Here is a 19,707-nt window from a genome sequence, read left to right on the forward strand (position 1 = left end):
GGGGAATGATCTAGTGGCAGCATCATGCATAGCAAAAACCAATGCATCTGAGGCCAGGGCGAGGTCTGCATAATCTCTCACGGGAGTCGCTAGCCTACGAGACAAGTGGCTCGTATAAACTGCATCCAGAGCATGATCAAAGTGCACCCGAACATGGGTGCCACGTGGAAGCAGGTAGATCTCGTGCCATAGCAGGCAATGTAGTCAAAATGGTAAAAGACAGGTATGACTGATCGGTGCCAACGGGGGGAGGCGGAACTATGAAGTCATGTACTCGTGTCACAAAGGTCAAGGAACCCATCAAGCAATCCATAGTGCTGCTGCCCCCTCCATGTGGGAAACATGTAAGTCCTCCAGAGCTCGGCCATTGCTAGAGACCATTATATATGATCAAGCGATGTATAGTCCCATATCTAGTAAATGTCTCCTATATCCTGTCACAAGCGTCACATCCTCTGATTGTCTCTCCATCCCCTCCTCTGCTGAATAAACCTCAGGCACTTGGAGGCGATCTAACTCAAAGTCAAGCAACTGTACCTATCTATTCCCCCTACGCGCATTGGAATCACCAAGGAGGAGTACTCTCTCCTTGCCGGGAAAACTTCATCATAGATTGTCTCATAAGGGCTATGACCATCTGTAGTGACCTCATGCGAGGTTTGCACACACACCTAAAAACCACTTGCTTTAAACCATGCCCGAGACAAGAATCCCGAGAACCGTGATGGAAATTTGGTTTATGAGGATGAAAATCCTGGAATGGGTGAGGATATCCTATGTCTGCTCATGTTCCAAAGCTCCCATTCCCCTGTGCACTTCCTAATGAGATCCAGGTTCACTGGTTGATATGCAAGGTTTCCGGGCATGGGGTTCCCTGGCTGGTGGGGCTCTACGGATATGCTATGTAGCACCCTGACCACTGGTGTATCTCTTGTCTGTCCACCCCTTTGGGAAGGAGGCAAATCACCTTGGTTTTTATTCTCATTCAGAGAGTTGGAAGGGGAAAACAAAGCGTGATCAAGCAAAGGACACTAGCCTTCTTGGAAGAAAGAATGAATTTTTTGCAAGCGGTTCCGGGTGGGATGATGTGTGTGGAGGGAAATAGCACACTGCAATAAAGACTGGCGGTGTGTTAGCTGGCTGGAATCATACCCACATCTGCCATGCATGCTCCTCCTTTCGCACCACAGCTATAAATGGCCTCAAATGTGATCCAAACAGGACTACTACCCCACTAGAGCCTCATATCCCATTGTCCCTTCTCGTCTCCTGCCTAAAGGCTGATTCCCAGGTTATATCCCGTGACTCTAGGTAATCCTCTTTCAGGACTTCATGTGTTGCAGTATAGAATATCATCTCCCTACCATTATAAGTCTCTGAGAACCCCTCTAGAGCCTCGTATCCCATTGTCCCTTCTCGTCTCCTGCTGCCTAAGGGCTGATTCCCAGGTTATATCCTGTGACTGTAGGTAATCCTCTTTCAGTACTTCATGTGTTTCAGTATAGAATATCATCTCCCTACCATTATAAGTCTCTGAGAACCCCCCTGGGTCTGACCAAAGGGTGCCGTTAACAATTCCATACTGCTATTTTCAACTCATGATGTCCTCTCACACCATGGCCTGGGCACCGTCATGCATTACCTCCATTTGCATCCTCTCCTTTGTCTTTCCTTTCACGGATTATAACCTTACCATCCCTAAAGACAGCCCATTTGTCCTCCTCTCTTGCTGCCATAACACGTATCATTCCTTCTTTCTGATGTTCCTGCTGCAATAATGTAAGATCATCATCAAGGTATATCCTAGTCCCTTTCAAGGTGGCTCTCATGCTCATAAAAGTGGATCTATCCATGGCAGTCCTGAGCTTTTTATGAGCGGCCTCGTGGGTACATCATCTATTCCTACTCGGCATGCAGCCTCAAAGGTGAGATTGATGTTCATCTTAATCATGAGCGCCTTCGCATCCACCATCGGGGTATCACCCACTATGAAGCCTCTTACCAGCACATTAAGGGCCTTATTGCCTCGTCTTTTTCCTCTTCTAATGCATCAGAAATGAAAGCCTTTTTCCAGGCTGCTGCAATTTTTTGGCCACTTCCTACCATTCCATAATTTTCTCCTTCCCTTCTATTATTTGCTGCATAAATTCTGCATGCTTGCCTTGCACATTAGCTTGAATTACAGCCATTTCTTTCCTGAAAGTTTCATTTGCAGATTTCAGCTCTTCCAATGCTATCTGTGTTTTCTCCTCTTCTTGTGCCTTGAGGGAGTTGACCTGCTTCTTGATGGTATTCAGCTCCTCATTGAGAGGTGGCTGGAATTCACCCTCCTCTCGTTGCATGCATGCTTTTAGTGCTTCATTCTCAGCTTTGAGTGTAGCAACTTGACCTTCTAAATTCTTTATAAGTGAGGCATATTGGCTAGCTTTTTCTTTAATCATTCAAGAAATATTCTCCTGCATTTGTTTCAGCTGCTGTTTGCATTTCTTCCATCCATTTTTCAATAGATTTCTGTTCTGGCTGTCTTGGTTGAATCAGCTTCACTGTTGTGTTTGCAGGTGATAGAGTCGAAACAGGTGGTCGGGGTGATGAAATGATGTGGTGATAGTAAGGGCGTGGCAGCAGGCTGTAGTCGTGGCGCGGCTGCTAAGAGGATTTATGATGCCATATGCTGCAAGGGGCTTCCACGACGGGGTAGTGAAGGCGGGGGCTAGGGAGTCCCCGTGAGTGCAGGAGGCTGCAAGACGCAGCTGTGAAAGGAGAGGTGGGGGCTGCAGGCTCCTGCGCTGCAAGCTGCAGCTATGCGAGGCAGGGGCGAGGGGGGCCGTGACAGGCTGGGCTGAGGGGCTGGGCACGACTCTATCGTCTTGAGTAGATGCTCTATGTGTGGGACGGCCCCATGGATGAAAGCTGCCGGGCATCTCTAATCAGCTCAACTTAGCTTAGATACCCAAGGTAGATCACCCATGCAGCATGACATATCTTGAGACCAAGATGCAATCATTCTCTCTCTGTAGAACAGACCCATGAATGAAGCCACCGTGCATCTCTAATCAGGTCAACTTCGCTTCAATACGCAAGGTAGATCACCCTTTGCAGCATGACATATCTAGAGACCAAGATGCAATCATAACAGAGAGACACATGGTGACAACATTGGCAAGCTTGTCAATGGTATTGCAAACCCCATGCATAGTTTCTATGAGAGAAAAGCCAAGGTTTTTTCCAGCAACAGAGAAGCAGTAAAAGTTCATTTCAAGAACCTCCGGACAGAGTTTCCTATCTTGACCATGAATCTAGCTGCATTCAGCTGTATTCCCAACTGGACCAGCTATTTGGTAGCTGTTTAATCTTTTTTGCCCAAATCTACCAAACTCTAGTGAACAATAGCTTTAGCTAGCTAGAAGCTTCCCTCAAAGTTCAACTGGAAGCTTCCCAATTCATGCACTCTGACTTCACTCTCAAATTCTGCGAGGCTGTTTCAAGATTACAGCCCAATAGCTTCTCCCAGAGAAAGCAATGTAAAAACAGATTTCTGTCTTGCACCTTTGCTAAGCCTCTCCACCATAGATATCTCTAACTACCCACTTTTAACTTAAATTAGTAAGCCATTCACTAACCTAAGGTAAACTCAAATATTTAAGCCCACAAGTACAAGATAAGATTTCCAACTCATTCCATCACAGTTTATCAGAAATTAAATTACAAAGCGTTGATGCTATTGCATTATGACATATTTTGTAAGACTTTGCTGTGCACAATTTGAGTCTTATTGTGATGATAAGCGATTGTCTAATCTTAAGACTCCTGAGCTAAACCTCCAGCCTATTTTTTCCCATGCACCAACCTTTGCGAAAATATGTTTCACATCAGACTGCCAAAAGTGTCATTATTACTAAAGAGTCTTCGCCAAGGCTAACAGAGATTGAAAATAGAACCTGAAATACAGCCCCGCCCTTGGATTGCGCTTGGAAATTCAACCAACTCAGAAGTGACATGATTGCAATCTCATTGCCCCCACGGTCCAAAATGTCTCCAACCTGCACCAACACCTGCAAACAAAACTTATGTGAGCTTGGCCCGCTATTAATATATGCATTAACCAAGTTTCATGATTGATCAGCAAAAACTTCACTCTCTTGCATATGAATAAATTAAAGCTCACACGTAACCATATCTCAACTGATCCATATACACAAATCTAGAGTAATAGACTAATAACTTAAACGAAAGTTTCCCCAATTCTTATAGAATAACAAGCATATTATCCATCAGAATTTCCTTCGGACGTAACTGGAAGATAGGTCCCAATAGTAACATGTCTATAGAGGTTACTGACTTAACATCTTAATTTGTTCTGGCCCTCCAGGGGCGGCCTAGCTGAGACGATAGATGAGGTGCCTTTCTTTTCCTACACCACACGGATTGGCAGGAGACCTTAGATGGACTCCCTCGAGGGAGAGACATTGGGAGACCCAGAGAGTGCCCCGGGATGTTCGCTCCAGGTTTTGGATGCGGTTATGGTCCAGCTTGCGGCCAAGGAAGATTTCTTACTTCTTCTGGCTGGCAGCCCACGGAGGCTTGCCCATCGGCCCATGGTTGGAACAGATGCGAGTGGAGGGGCAGTGCCATTGCTGCTCAGATGGTGTCCTCGAGACCATCCCACACTGCCTATGGTGATGGGAGAGCACCCGGTTCCACCCTTGGCTACCTTGGTTGCCATTTGGCAGGATATCATTTACACTCTACGGTCCACCTGCAGGGCGACTATTGAGAGGCGTGCTCGTTTCTGCAAGGCTTGGCCTGCAAGTGTTTTGTACATCTTAACTCCGCGAGAGATTCGCTAGCTGTATAGTCCCCCCACTTTAGGCAGTGAGCTGGGCTTCTCTAGAACAGGCCGGTTTTTCTTTCAGCCTTTTCCGGTTTTTTCATACTCGGCACCTTCGGGGCTGTTGTGGAATAAAGGAGAGTGGATGCAATAAAGTTTCCTAGAATTATCTTTTCAAAATATATTGGCTTGTGTGATATATATAATTTCTTGAATAGAAGTGAATGTGAATGACAATTTTTTGTACCTTGAATTCTTTTAAAGATCTTGAATGAGTGTCCTGATATAATTTGTAATGTGTTTTATATGCCCCTATTTGGTTGTTTTTTTCAAATAGATGAAAAATGGAAGACCCTCCTCCATGACAGTCTTCTATAAACTCCAACCCGGTTCCCCATGTTGCTCTCATTCAGGGCATCAATACTCAGCTATCACATGTAGCAGAAAAAATTATGCATGATGTAGATTGGATAAAGTTTAACGTCAAAGTACATGCGCATGGGTGGGGTCCAAAACGATTGCACCAGGAGCGGAATTTTATGAGGGTCACACGAAACAACCTACGGGATCTTTTGTATGAAATCTTTCAAGCATTAATAGAAGGTTCTTTTCTTTGGGGGGGGGGGGGGGGGGGGGGGGGGGGGAACATCTTAATTTGTTTATTCTTAACTCTCAATAGTCTTTGCTTCAGTGAAGGAAGCAATTGCATTGTTCATCATAAACCCTCCCCTTGAGGATGACATTGTGTGATTCGCTTGCTTAAAGACTCAGCTTACATAGCATCAACAGACAATAGATATTGTGAGTATGGACACGAAATCTCAATCAAACTTATCATTGCCATCATGCTTTGCAGTTGCAGTTGTGCTCCAATATTTGAAATCCATCCATTTGTTACCAATTCGTGAGTTTGTGGACTCCATATATTCATCATGTTGTTGTCCACTCATAATCGCAAAATTATCAATAATGAATCAAAATTACATGCTAATAAGGAGTCAAATATTCACATGCTTTTTGGAAATCAGAAATAAAAGGAGAGGCGTAGCACATCAACTAAGACAAGGCACAAATCTTAGTAGCAACAAAAGATGATAATACCTTCCATTGAGAAGATCAAAGCCTCCTAGCTATGGATCTGTTTTTAGCCATTACATGCATTGTCTATAGACATGAATCGTATCACATTAGCACACATTACATATGAGCAAGAAATGTGGGATTAAGAGAGACTATACAGCAGCACATATCCTCCAGCAAAAGGGGGAAGATGCAGAGAGCAACCAAAAAGATCTAGAGTATTTTAAGGGTACCATGCACTAAAGGTTGGTGTATAATAGAGGTAATGATATTAATCTCCATGGTTTTTTAAATACAAACTAGGATGGCTTAGTGAATGAAAGGGGATCTATTACTCGGTATGGGTTCTTTCTGGGGTGAGTGGTCCTAGGCAAGGATTCAATCTTGGTGACTGAGAGAAAGGGGAGGCTGTTAGAAATGACCCAACAGAAGGTACGCACAGCGGAAGACTGATAGAATAGCCCAAGAGCTTACACAGTGTGGTGTGGGGTGTGAAATCACAAACTTCTTACACTTATGTGCATACCATAGGTGTGCAGACTCATCAATAGACAATGAACCAGCCAAATAGAGAAACCACCAAAATAATATATTTCCGTCCAAAGCTATGCACACAATACAAAAGAGAGAGACCCAAAATCCCACCAATGGTGTGGTCCTCTGATCTTACCACAAGGTACACCTCCTTTCTGTCGGCTATCTCTAAACTCGAGCCCCTGTGCTCCACCTCAAGCGTCTGTAGACTTTCCGTCTAGAATGATCTTCTCAACCTTGCTGCCCTGCGTGTCAGCCTAGGTAGGCAGCCCCTTGTCAAGCTTTGTCTGCAGCACACAGGTCCTCCTGGTCCTCCTGAATGTAGGCCCCAAGACAGCTGCTCCACTGCTCCAAACTGCTTGTGAAAGGCTGCTCCAAAAGATATGAAATGAGGCCTGAGGCCTCTCCTTTTATAGGCCCTCAAGGGCCCCTTGTAGTAACCGACTGGTAGCCCCTAAGTGGCCGACCAGTCTGCTCAAAAACCGACCCATTGTGGGGTCCACTGGCCGACCCAGCAGCCCTCCCCATGGGCTCACAAAACTAGGCCCCTTCAGGGCCATTTGCAGGGCCAACTTGCGCCACTGGCCAGGGCCCTACTGCCCTAGATCCAGGGCCTTTTGCAGGCCTCACGCCTGCCCATAGCATTCGCCATCTGTCCCGCATCTTTCTGCATGCAGGCGCCTTTCTGCTGCAGCATCCTTGCCTCCTGCCAGGGCTATACCAGCCCCGTTCAGCCACGTATGCATCCCATACCCTTCCGTACTGAAGCGCCATCTGTCCTTGCTGGAAATCCCTGCTCAATCAGGCTGCTGCAGGTCCCTGATGTCCACGTGTCTGCTCCGTACTGCTTTCACCATCAGGAGCTCCACGACTTGCCAGGTACTCTTCTTGTTAGTGTTGAGACTGACATCTCCAGGGCGCACCCCAGCCCCCACGCAGCAGGGCCAGAGGGGGTAGACTGGCCGACCAGCTCCCACACAGCAGGGGGCCAGAGGGGGTAGACTGGCCGACCAGCCTCTGGCCGACCAGGTCCTGGCCGACCAGCCCCTGGCCGACCAGCTGGTCAGCCCAGTTGGCTGACCGACCAGGCTGGTCGGTCTAGGCCAACTAGACCGACCCTCCTGGCCTTCCCTATATAAGGGCCCTCCCCCTTCCTCATTTTACTCACTCACTCCAGCAGCTCCTCAAGGCTCCAGTCATTGCCTGCTCCTGGCTGTCCCTACCTGAGCCCCTCAGCTCCCCTGTTGGCTGCCCACGCTCCCTCTGCAGATCCCTCCTCTTTCCCAGGCTCCTGCCTCCTCGCTCCAGGCTTCTTCAGTCTCCTTGTTCCCAAGTTCCTGCCTCTTCGCTCCAGGCTCCTTCAGCCTCCTCATTCCTAGGCTCCTGCCTCCTCGGTTCAGGCTCCTCTAGCCTCCTCGCTCCCAGGCTCCTGCCTCCTCGCTTCAGGCTCCTCCAGCCTCCGTGCTCTCAGGCTGCAGCCTCCTTGTGCCCCTTTTCTCTGCTTCAGTTCAGCCCCTTCTGCAGCTCCTGTTTCTCATCCTGTTCAAGACACTTTGTATTTCAGTTGCTGCCCTGGTTTATGGGCTGAGTTACAGCAGATCTGTTTGTGGCACATCTTGTTGGCTCTAGTGTTCTCTGTGTGGTTCTGTAGCTTCAGTTTGTTTGCATCTTCCGCTGCCACTTTTAATATGGTATCAGAGCACCAGAGTACTCTCTGATCTTGGAGCTCCTGTATTGATGAAGTTGAAGAAGCTTGTCCTCGTCGGCAACTCTCTTTCCCGCTGACTACAGAGCTCTCATCTTCCCCTATATATAAAGCCCCGTTCTAGATTTCGATCTGCTCACCAGCCCCGTTCTCTTCAGCCCTTGGTTGCTGTCCACTCCCTGGTTTCAGTCATGGCTGATGAAACAAAGGATTCTGCTCCGGATCTTCGCGTTCCCCCTATGTCCAGCTTCTTTCAAGAGTCTGACAAGCCTGTATGCATCCCCACTCTTCCTACATTTCCAGATGCTCGGCAGTTAGATGGGACCAACTATTCCCTTTGGAAAATTCAGATGGCGTCTGTATTGGAATCTTATGATCTTGCCGAGTTTGTTGATCCCGGGATCCCTCGTCCGTCTCCTGAGAAGGATCCACATGCTTCTCTTATCTGGGACAAATTGAATGCTCGTGTACGCTCGTTCATCTTTCTCAATTGTCAACCAGGGGTTCTCAATCATATCAAGCACCTTACTTCTGCACGTGCTATTTGGGAATTCCTTGATGGCATGTACCTTCGCGTCACTCCCATGAAACGTATCTCCTTGGAAGTTCAGCTTCGTCGCCTCGATCCGGCTACTTCCCCTTCCATACGGGACCACATCAATAAAATGCAGAGCATGCATCAGGACATCCTCCATGCAGGCAAGGCTATCTCCTCCGAAGATATGGCTATTACTCTCTTATCTCATGTTATTACTGACAGTCGATACGCAGCATTCTATTCTTCTCTTATTACCTCTGGCCGCCTCAGCACCATCACTTGGGAGGAACTTGTCCCCATGATGATGGATCAGGAGGAACAGTTCATTAAAACCTCTGATGGTTCTTCTGAGGCTCTTGTGGCCCACCGTCCCAAACCTCGATCCAAGAATGCTCCGTCCTCTGCCACTAACTCATCTTCTTCAGATCCCTCCAGTGACCGTCCTGCTCCCAAAGGTAATTGCAATCACTGTGGCACTCCTGGCCATTATTGGCACAATTGTCCCTACCGCAAACACAAACGAGCTGACGCACCCATGGCCGCTGCGGCTGATGCTTCCCTTACCCCCACCCCTGCATTTGTTCACCTTGAGCTCTTGAATTCGGTACCCCTTCCTGCAGTAGAGTCATTGGCTCTCCATAGTTCCGATGCTCGTGAATGGATCGTTGATAGTGGGGCCTCTCGGCATATGACCCCCTCCTCCTCGCTGCTCCAGGATCTCACCCCTCATTCTGGTCGTGTCTGCATTGACGACAAGCACTCTATTCCTGTTCATTCAGAGGGCTCTCTTGATATTATTCCTGATGGCAAAGGGGGTAAACACTCCTCTCGTGTTCTTTATGTTCCGTCTCTCGGCTTTCATCTCCTTTCGGTTCATCAGATTTGTCAAAACAATATGAAGGTTGAGTTTGAAGCGGCCTCTGTTACCATCCGCGATCGTGCTACCGGACAGCCGGTTTGGACCGGCCATTCTACCAATGGTATCTACAAGCTTGTCGCCCTTCCCTCCCTTACAGGCACCTCTCTTGGCGACCTTTGGCACTATCAGTTTGGTCATCTAACATTGATGCTCTCCATCGTGCTTTCCGTGACCAGCTTGTCCTCGGCCTCCCTAACATCGGCACTCGCCAAGGTCTCTGTCCCTCTTGTATATTGGGCAAACAACATCGCGAGCCGTTCGCCCATCATGCCTCTCGCCGTGCCACCGTTCCGCTTGGTCTTGTTCACCTCGACCTATGTGGCCCTATGCAGGTTATGTCACTGGGGGGAGCCTCGTACTACATGCTCCTTGTTGATGACTTCAGTCGCTATTCTTGGATCTATTTTCTTTCCCACAAGGATCTGGCTTTCAGTCGTTTCCTGGCCCTGGTTGAAAAAGAATCCAACCACTCGCTCAAAATTCTTCGTGCTGATAAGGGTGGTGAGTTCACCTCTCTCGAGTTTGATCGGTTCTTGAGTAGTCATGGTGTCAAACGGGAATTTGCCAACACAGGTACCCCTTCTGATAATGGCGTGGTTGAACGTAAACATCATACCGGCGTTGAAATGGCTCGGACAATGCTGACTCACAGTCAACTCCCTCAGTCCCTCTGGGCCGAGGCCATGATGACAGCGATCCATACTCTTAACCGCTCTCCGACATCAGCGGTTCCAGGCATGACCCCTTATCAGGCTTACTATGGATCTAAGCCCGATGTTTCCCATTTTCGGGTATTTGGCTGTGATGCTTATGTTCATATTCCTAAATCTGATCGTGGAAAGCTTGATCCTAAGTCCCACAAGCTCTTGTTCGTAGGCTACAACTCCGTCTCCACTGGATATCGCCTATATGATCCTCGCCGCCGCATTATCTCCATGAGCAGGGATGTCCTTTTCGACGAGCAGGTCCTTCCGCCATCCTCCGACTCTCCTCCTGTTCTTGGAAATCCGTCCGATGCCCCGGAGCCCTCTATCCCTCCACCTGCCTCGTCCCCCGTTACATCACCTCCTATTCTCTCTCCTCCGCCTCCTTCTCCGGCTCCACCCTCGTCTGCTCCTCCCTTGAAACCCCGCTCGGTACGTGTTCCGCGATGGCTCATTGATACTCTCCGCTCCTCCGGTCTTGAGGATCCCTACTCCGAACCACACCCTGATGATGGGCCTCGTCGCTCTCATTGCCACCCCCCACCGTCCTCTTCTGATCCCCTCCATGTCAATTACGCCCTTATGTCTCGCATCCTCGCCACTCGCGAGCCCACTACCGTTCCTCAGGCTCTGGCCCAGCCTCATTGGAAACAGGCTATGGAAGCGGAAATTCATGCTCTTCTTCGGAACCATACCTGGGACCTTGTTCCTCGTCCCTCACACCGTTCCGTAATCGGTGTCCGGTGGATATTCAAAACAAAGTACGCCTCTGATGGTTCTGTCGACAAGTATAAAGCTCGGCTGGTGGCTAAAGGCTATGCCCAACGACCCGGCATCAACTATGGGGAGACCTTTGCACCTACCGCCCGGATGAGCACCATCCGAACGATCCTTGCTCTTGCGGCCCACCATCAGTGGCCCATTTTTCAAATGGACGTCAAATCTGCGTTTTTGAATGGTGATCTTCAAGAAGAGGTATATGTGGATCAGCCACCCGGCTTCATTGATTCTCGTTCTCCTTCCATGGTCTGTCGCCTTCGCAAGGCCCTCTACGGTCTCAAGCAAGCTCCTAGGGCCTGGAATCAGCATATTGATACCTTCTTCTGCCGCCAAGGGCTTCATCGCTCTCTGGCTGATCCCAATCTATATCTCTTTCATGAAGGACAGCTTCATACCTTCATCATTCTTTATGTGGATGATCTAATACTTACTGGGAGTCATACCAATCATATCCTTGCCATTAAAGTTGCTCTTCAAACTGAATTTGAGATGACGGATATGGGCCTCCTCCATTTTTCTTGGGTCTTGAGATTTGGCAGACCAAGAGGGGGTATTTTGTCTCTCAGCAGTGCTATGTTCACGAGCTCCTCGAAACTTTCCACATGGCTGATTGTCGGCCCATCACTTCTCCCATGGATCCCAACTCTAAACTCTCTGCTTCTGGGTCCACTGCTTATCCTGATGCCTCCCTCTACCGCCAGCTTGTTGGTTCTCTTATCTGGCTACTTAACACTCGACTGGATCTCGGCTTCTCTGTCGGCACCCTCAATACCTTCATGCAAACCCCTTCGCTTTCTCATTGGCAGGCTGCTCGACGTCTCCTCCGCTATCTTCAGGGGACCTCTACTTTCGGGCTCCTATATACTGCCGGTGGTTCCTCTCCTTCCCCGCTCACTCTCCGAGGTTGGAGTGACTCTGATTGGGCTGGCGACCCCGATTCTCGCCGCTCTACCACGGGCTATGTTTTCTCCTTTGGCTCTGCGGCTATCTCCTGGTCCAGTAAACGCCAACCCACGGTCGCCCTATCCTCCACCGAGGCTGAGTATCGTGCTATGTGTAGTGCCACCTGTGAGGCTGTGTGGCTTCGGCGCCTTCTTCTCGATTGTGGTTTTCAGCAACCCGCTCCTACCACACTTTTTTGTGACAATCAAAGCTGTATTGCCCTTGCTCGCAATCCGGTTTTCCATGCTCGGACAAAACACATCGAAATTCAGTACCACTACACGCGAGAGAAGGTTCTTGACGGTACCATTTTGCTCCTCTTCAGCACCACTACCGACAACGTCGCCGACATTTTTACCAAACCTGTTTCCTCTTCCCTTCTCCAGCATCATGCCAGCTCTCTGGGTCTTGTGCCACACCCTGGAGCTGAGAGGGGGTGTTGAGACTGACATCTCCAGGGCGCACCCCAGTCCCCACGCAGCAGGGCCAGAGGGGGTAGACTGGCCGACCAGCTCCCACACAGCAGGGGGCCAGAGGGGGTAGACTGGCCGACCAGCCTCTGGCCGACCAGCCCCTGGCCGACCAGCCCCTGGCCGACCAGCTGGTCAGCCCAGTTGGCTGACCGACCAGGCTGGTCGGTCTAGGCCAACTAGACCGACCCTCCTGGCCTTCCCTATATAAGGGCCCTCCCCCTTCCTCATTTTACTCACTCACTCCAGCAGCTCCTCAAGGCTCCAGTCATTGCCTGCTCCTAGCCGTCCCTACCTGAGCCCCTCAGCTCCCCTGTTGGCTGCCCACGCTCCCTCTGCAGATCCCTCCTCTTTCCCAGGCTCCTGCCTCCTCGCTCCAGGCTTCTTCAGTCTCCTTGTTCCCAGGTTCCTGCCTCTTCGCTCCAGGCTCCTTCAGCCTCCTCATTCCCAGGCTCCTGCCTCCTCGGTTCAGGCTCCTCTAGCCTCCTCGCTCCCAGGCTCCTGCCTCCTCGCTTCAGGCTCCTCCAGCCTCCGTGCTCTCAGGCTGCAGCCTCCTTGTGCCCCTTTTCTCTGCTTCAGTTCAGCCCCTTCTGCAGCTCCTGTTTCTCATCCTGTTCAGGACACTTTGTATTTCAGTTGCTGCCCTGGTTTATGGGCTGAGTTACAGCAGATCTGTTTGTGGCACATCTTGTTGGCTCTAGTGTTCTCTGTGTGGTTCTGTAGCTTCAGTTTGTTTGCATCTTCCGGTGCCACTTTTAATAGTTAGCCCATTGGCCCTGTCTAGATAGTTGCCCACATGGCAGCCTGTGTGCTGCCCATGTGGCAGCCTCTACCTTTTGTTGTGTGCTGCCCACATGGCAGCTCATGTGCTGCCCATGTGGCAGCACCAATATCCCCTGGTCTACCTCCCCCATGCTCTCCTCATATGGGGGCTTACAGATGGGGAGGTGACCTTTCCAACAGAGGCCACCTATGTTGGCTTCGTAGAACCTGAGTCCTGCACTGGTGAGGGCCCAGGCTGGGGCTAGAGGATCAAGTTGAACCTGTGCCCATGCCGGTGGCCTAGGCACATAGACGGTGTGAGGGCACTTGAGAGGCTTGACATGCGGAGGGAGCAGGAGAACCTGTTGTAGCGGGGCTCCAAAGGGGGACAAGGTGTTGGGGTAAAGGCACATTGCCACCCCTTTATTAAAGATAGGACACCTATGACTGTCTTAAGACAGTCATAGGGTAAAACCTAATCCTAATAAAACATAAGAGTTTGTGGTGTGGCTCATCACTTCACACCCGCACATTTGAGTCTCTCTCTCTCACTCTCTCTCTCTTGCTCTTCTTCCTCTTTCCGGCCCTTCAACTGGTATCAGAGCCAGCCCCACTCCGTCTACCCACTCCCCCTACCTCTTTGCCCTAGTGGCCAGCAGGGCTGCAGCGAGGCAGCGCAACAGCAGCGCAGGGCAGCGCAGCAGGCAGCGCGGGTCAGCGGGACAGCAGGGCAGCAGCCAGCGTGCATTGCGGGCCAGCGGGACAGCAGGGCGGCAGCGCATCGCGCAGTGCAGCGCGGGCTGCAGCGGGCAGCGCATCGCGCAGGCGCAGGCGCCATTTCGCGCGCCGTACAATAGTACGGACGTACGTCGTCCGTACATCCGTACGAACAGACGTCGGCTGTACAGCCGTACGGACAGCCTTCTACCGTACAGTACGGATCGCCGTACGGACGGTGACAGGGAGCTGTGTCAGGGAATTTCGACAGGAAGGAATTTTTTTTTCTGGATCTGCGTCATAGGAGTACATTTCTCCTTGGATCTGTACCCTGCACAGGTACAGCAGGTACATTTGTACCCTGCACAGGTACACAGGTACGAAAGTACAGCAGGTACATCTTTTTTTTTTTGGGAAGAAAGAGAAGGAGAAAGAGCACTCTGCTCTTCATTCAGGATCATCTTTCAGTTCTCAAAACTGTGTTTTCTTGAAAGTACAGCAAGTACCTTCATCTCCCTCGTGCTTGAGGTGAACAGAACCACAGTGTGTGGTTGATTGCACAGTTATCTGTTTTCGTGAAGGAAATGCCTTGATTTTGCAGAGGACTTTTATGATTTTACTGGGTTTGAATCTCAGTTTACGGGTGAGCAGATCATAGGGCTTTTGCCCAGCAGTTGATGCTTTGTATGCCTTGAGGTACTGTGGTGCCAGAGTGCACACATTTGTCTCGATTTCCGCAGTGTGGCGGTGACATTTTCTTGCAGGTCACATTTCTTGTGCAACACTCAGAGAACCTCAGTTGAGCCACGCTTGGCCAAGGCGCATCAAGTTTACTCGGTCCCTAACTGTCCAACTGTTAAAGCACTTGTGGAACAGCTGTAGCATTCTGGATTTACTGTTTATGCCTATTTGAGCACGGTACAGTGTGTCAGAAGGTACAGTGACTGCAGGGACATTTACTGTTTTGCTGCAGTTTTTTTTTTTTGACAGTAAAAACAGCACTATTCTGAGTGCTTCTGGCTCTTGATAGAGCAGGTTTTTTCTGAGAAATCAGAATTTTATTCAGTCTTTTTTACTTCCAGGGAATCAGGCACTTTCCTTATCTGATATGGCATCAGGGGGAAGTGAATCATCAATTCTGAACATAAAGAAACTGGAAGGAGCACACAATTATGCATTATGGGCAGAACAGTGTTTGAATGTACTTCTGTTAAAGAAGATTTCTAAGCCCATAAGGGTGAAGGGTGTCAAGCCATCTGACATGGCAGATGATGAATGGGAGGAGCTTGATTTGTCTGCAAGGGCAGCTATCATGCTCACTATTTCTGATACTCTTGTGTTCAATGTTCAGGCTGAAAAGACCTCTTATGGCCTATGGCAGAGGCTAGCAGAGTTGTATGCCCAAAAGAGTTCAGCCAGTAAGGTTTATTGGTTGAAGAAGCTGGTTGATCTTCGCATGAAGGAAGGTACAACTATGACCTCACACTTGAGTGAGTTCAATGCCATCTTTACACAGCTGATTGCACAGGGTTTGAATCTTGATGAGGAGTTCAAGGCTACCTTCTTGTTGTGTACCCTCCCTGAGAGTTGGGACACTTTCAAGACCACCCTGTCAAATTCAAATGTCATTCTTATGTATGCTGATGTGGAGAGCTCTCTCCTTATGGAGGAGATGAGCAGGAAAAATAATATAAGCAGCAAGTCTTCAAATGGTACAGGATAGAGGCAGGACTCAGCAGAAGGGGAGATCTGCTAGTAAGTCCAAATCCCGCAGTCAGTCCCGTGGCAAAAAGGATATTGAATGCTTTTACTGTGGCAAGAAGGGACATGTGAAGTCTAAGTGCTTCAAGTTCATACGGGATCAGAAAGCCAAGAAGGCTGAAACAAAGGATGCAGGCAGTGGAAGTAAAGGCAAAGGCAAAGCCAAGGCAGATGACTTGGATGCAGTGAATGTTGCAGCAGAGGACAGTGACAGTGACATACATGATGTTTTATGCTCTTCTGCTGTAATTGCACATACTTTGGTTATTGATGGCCATGACATGCACACCTGGCTTTTGGATTCAGGTGCTTCTTTTCATGTTACTCCTCATAGGGAGTGGTTTACTTCCTACACAGGTACTCATGGAGTTGTTCATCTTGGGAAAAACTATGCATGTCAGATTGCAGGGATTGGCAGTATACAGATAGTATTTCCTGATGGACGCATATTCATGCTTGATGGTGTCCGCCATGTGCTGCAAATCAAGAAAAATCTGATTAGCACTGGCTTGTTGGATGACAGTGGTTACCACACCACATTTGGGGATTCCAAATGGGTGATTAATGATGGCCAGGTTGTAGTGGCTGAGGGTTAAAAGAGTGATACCTTGTACCCTCTTTATGTTTCCAGTGTGGGTAATCATGTTGTTGCCATAACCGAGCTGCCAAAGGTTTCATTGTGGCATAGCCGGTTGGGACACATGTCTGTTAAAGGAATGCAAGAACTGTCACGTTTGGGTTATCTGCCGTCTCTTTCTTTTTCAGATTTGCCTACTTGTGATCATTGCATATTTGGCAAGCATTCTGTGACTCCTCATAAGAGGAGAACTCCCCAGAATAGAGCACCGCTTGATCTAGTGCACACTGATTTGTGTGAGATGCCACAGTTATCACTAGGGGGTGCAAAGTATTTCATTACTTTTATTGATGATGCCACACGCAGAGTGTGAGTCTATTTCTTGAAGCATAAGGGCGATGCCTTAGATGCTTTCAAGAAGTTTGTCGCTCAGGTTGAGAATCGGACAGGTCGTAGGCTGAAATGCCTCAGATCCGATAATGGGGGTGAGTATGTGTCACATGCTTTTGTACAGTTTTGTGAAGCTAAGGGCATTAAACAGGAACTCACAGCCCCTCATAATGCATCTCAAAATGGTGCAAGTGAGCGGATGAATCAAACTATTCAAGAGAAGGTTCGATGTATGTTGTCTTATGCTGCATTACCCCATGGCTTTTGGGCAGAAGCCGTGCAAACAGCAGTTCACATTATTAACAGGTCGCCAAACAAGGCTTTGGAGTTGAAAGTGCCAGAGGAGGTGTAGTCTGGCAAGCCACCTTCATATAAGCACTTACGTGTATTTGGCTGCGAGTGATTTGCTCATATACGCAAAGAACTGCGCACCAAACTGGAGCCAAAGTCTCTCAGATGCATCTTTATGGGTTATGGTGACGAAGGTGAAATGGGGTACAGGTTATGGGATCCCGTTAAACGGAAGATTATACGCAGCAATGATGTCATCTTTAAAGAGGATAGTGTACACAAGGAACCCGTGCAACCTGTGGAATACAGGAGGGTTATTTATGATGATGTTGGACAGCAAAGAATGCCCATTTATATGCAGCAGCAGGCTGCTGCAGATAACCCTGTTCAAGAGGGTATACAGGCTGAAAATCAGCCAGATAATTTTGCCAATGATGCACCACTGGATATGCCAGCAGATGGGGCTGTGGAACAGCCAGATATGGTGGTACAGCCACCCGTCGTGCATGAAGAACAGGCTGGACAGCAGCCTAATCCGGAACATTTTGTTAGAAGGAGCACCCGTGTACAACGGCCTCCTGCCAGGTTTGTTCCAGGAGCCAATAATGTGGCTGACTTTATCATGCTGACAGATTGTGGTGAGCCTTCCAGCTTCAAGGAAGCTATGGGAAGAACAGAGAAAAAGAAGTGGGAGAAAGCCATGCAGTCAGAAATGGACTCCCTACTTCAAAATGATACATGGGACTTGGTGCAGCTACCTGCAGGCAGAAAGGTTTTGCCATGCAAGTGGGTTTACAAAGTCAAAGTGGATTCAAATGCTTTACCGAGGTATAAAGCCAGATTGGTTGCCAAGGGATTTAAGCAGGAGAAAGGTATTGACTTTGATGAGATCTTTTCCCCTGTAGTCAAGATGACTACTTTGAGAGCAGTGTTAGCTCTTGTTGCTCATGAGGACATGGATTTATGTCAGATGGATGTGAAGACTGCTTTTCTTCACGGAGATCTCCATGATGAGATCTATATGAGTCAGCCAGAGCGATATGCTGTTAAAGGGAAAGAGCAGCTTGTGTGTAAGCTCAAAAGGAGCTTGTATGGACTCAAGCAGGCACCAAGGGAATGGTACAAGAAGTTTGATGCCTTCATGCAGTCCCAAGGGTATCATAGGTGTGAAACCGATCATTGCTTGTACACCAAACGGGCAAAGGATGGCAGTTTGATGCTACTCATTCTATATGTGGATGACATGCTTATTGCCAGTAAATCTCAGCATGAGATTAGTGCTTTGAAGAAACAACTGCATAAGTCTTTTGACATGAAAGACTTGGGTGATGCAAATCATATTCTTGGCATGCGGATTACTCGTGACAGGTCCAAGGGACTTTTGTTTCTGTCACAGAAGGAGTACATTGACAAAGTACTGCAGCGGTTTAAAATGGAGGGGGGGAAGTCTATTAGTACCCCGTTGCCTCCACATTTAAAACTCAGCAGTAAGGACAGCCCCAGATCAGATGATGATAAGGCTGAAATGGCCAAAATTCCGTATGCATCTACAGTTGGTTCTTTGATGTATGCCATGGTTGCCACTCGTCCGGATATTGCTTTTGCGGTGGGAGTCATCAGCAGGTATATGGCAAATCCAGGCAAGCGGCACTGGGAAGCAGTGAAAGGTGTCTTGAGGTATCTCAAAGGTACCAAAGACTTGTGCATATGCTATGGTAGGCAGGATGCATTGGTGCATGGTTTTACAGACTCAGACTATGCAGGGAATGCAGATAACCGGAAGTCTACTACCGGTTATATTTTCACATTTGCAGGAGGTGCTATATCATGGGTGTCTCGGTTGCAGAAATGCGTTGCACTGTCAACTACTGAAGCTGAATATGTTGCAGCCACTGAGGCTTGCAAGGAAGCAATATGGCTTACTCGGCTGGTGGGAGATTTGGGCATTACAGGAGATATGCCAGTTTTGCATTGTGATAGTCAGAGTGCTATCATGTTGGCAAAGAATCCGGTCTTTCATCAAAAGACCAAGCACATAGATGTGAAATATCATTTCATCAGGGAGGTACTGGAAGACAAGCGACTTGAGCTTGTGAAAGTGCATACTGATGATAATCCTGCAGATTTGCTCACTAAGAGCTTGCCTACAGAGCGGTTTGCACATTGCCGCCACATCATGGGATTAGGATGAGACCATTCTTATTTTATGGTCTTGTATACAGTAACTGTATATTGCTGTAATTTTTATTCTTTTCTCCCCTTTAGGCACATTGGCCTTTAGGTGGGAGGTTGTTGGGGTAAAGGCACATTGCCACCCCTTTATTAAAGATAGGACACCTATGATTGTCTTAAGACAGTCATAGGGTAAAACCTAATCCTAATAAAACATAAGAGTTTGTGGTGTGGCTCATCACTTCACACCCGCACATTTGAGTCTCTCTCTCTCACACTCTCTCTCTCTTGCTCTTCTTCCTCTTTCCGGCCCTTCACAAGGGGGGAGGGGGGCAAGACTACTGGTGGAGGGGGGGGCAAGTGATGAGGGTGAACACCAGCTGCACTATGACGATTAGGGGGGTGGGGAAGGGCCAGGGTGGAAGTGTGAGAGTGGTGCAGTGCAAAAGCATACATCAGAGAAACAGAGAGAATTGACATATATAGAGGCAATGGCAACTGTACATATAGCAAGGGAAACACCCAAACAAAGAGGAA

General features: G+C 48.6%; 1 protein-coding gene across 2 annotated transcripts in view; it reads right to left on the reverse strand.

The window, feature by feature from the left end:
• SLP1 (Calcineurin-like metallo-phosphoesterase superfamily protein) overlaps nucleotides 1-19,707 on the reverse strand; it is a 38,588-nt gene that overhangs the window by 15,555 nt on the left and 3,326 nt on the right. For both annotated transcript variants that reach the window (XM_087385257.1, XM_087385256.1), the window contains exon 3: nucleotides 3,939-4,052. In XM_087385257.1, coding sequence (XP_087241383.1) covers nucleotides 3,939-4,052 — 114 coding nt within the window. The remainder of the gene's footprint in view (nucleotides 1-3,938; nucleotides 4,053-19,707) is intronic.

Source organism: Dipteris shenzhenensis, chromosome 14, assembly GCF_047967505.1.
Source record: "Dipteris shenzhenensis isolate YYH24624 ecotype China chromosome 14, Dip_SZ_1.0, whole genome shotgun sequence".
In the NCBI taxonomy this organism is placed as follows: domain Eukaryota; kingdom Viridiplantae; phylum Streptophyta; class Polypodiopsida; order Gleicheniales; family Dipteridaceae; genus Dipteris; species Dipteris shenzhenensis.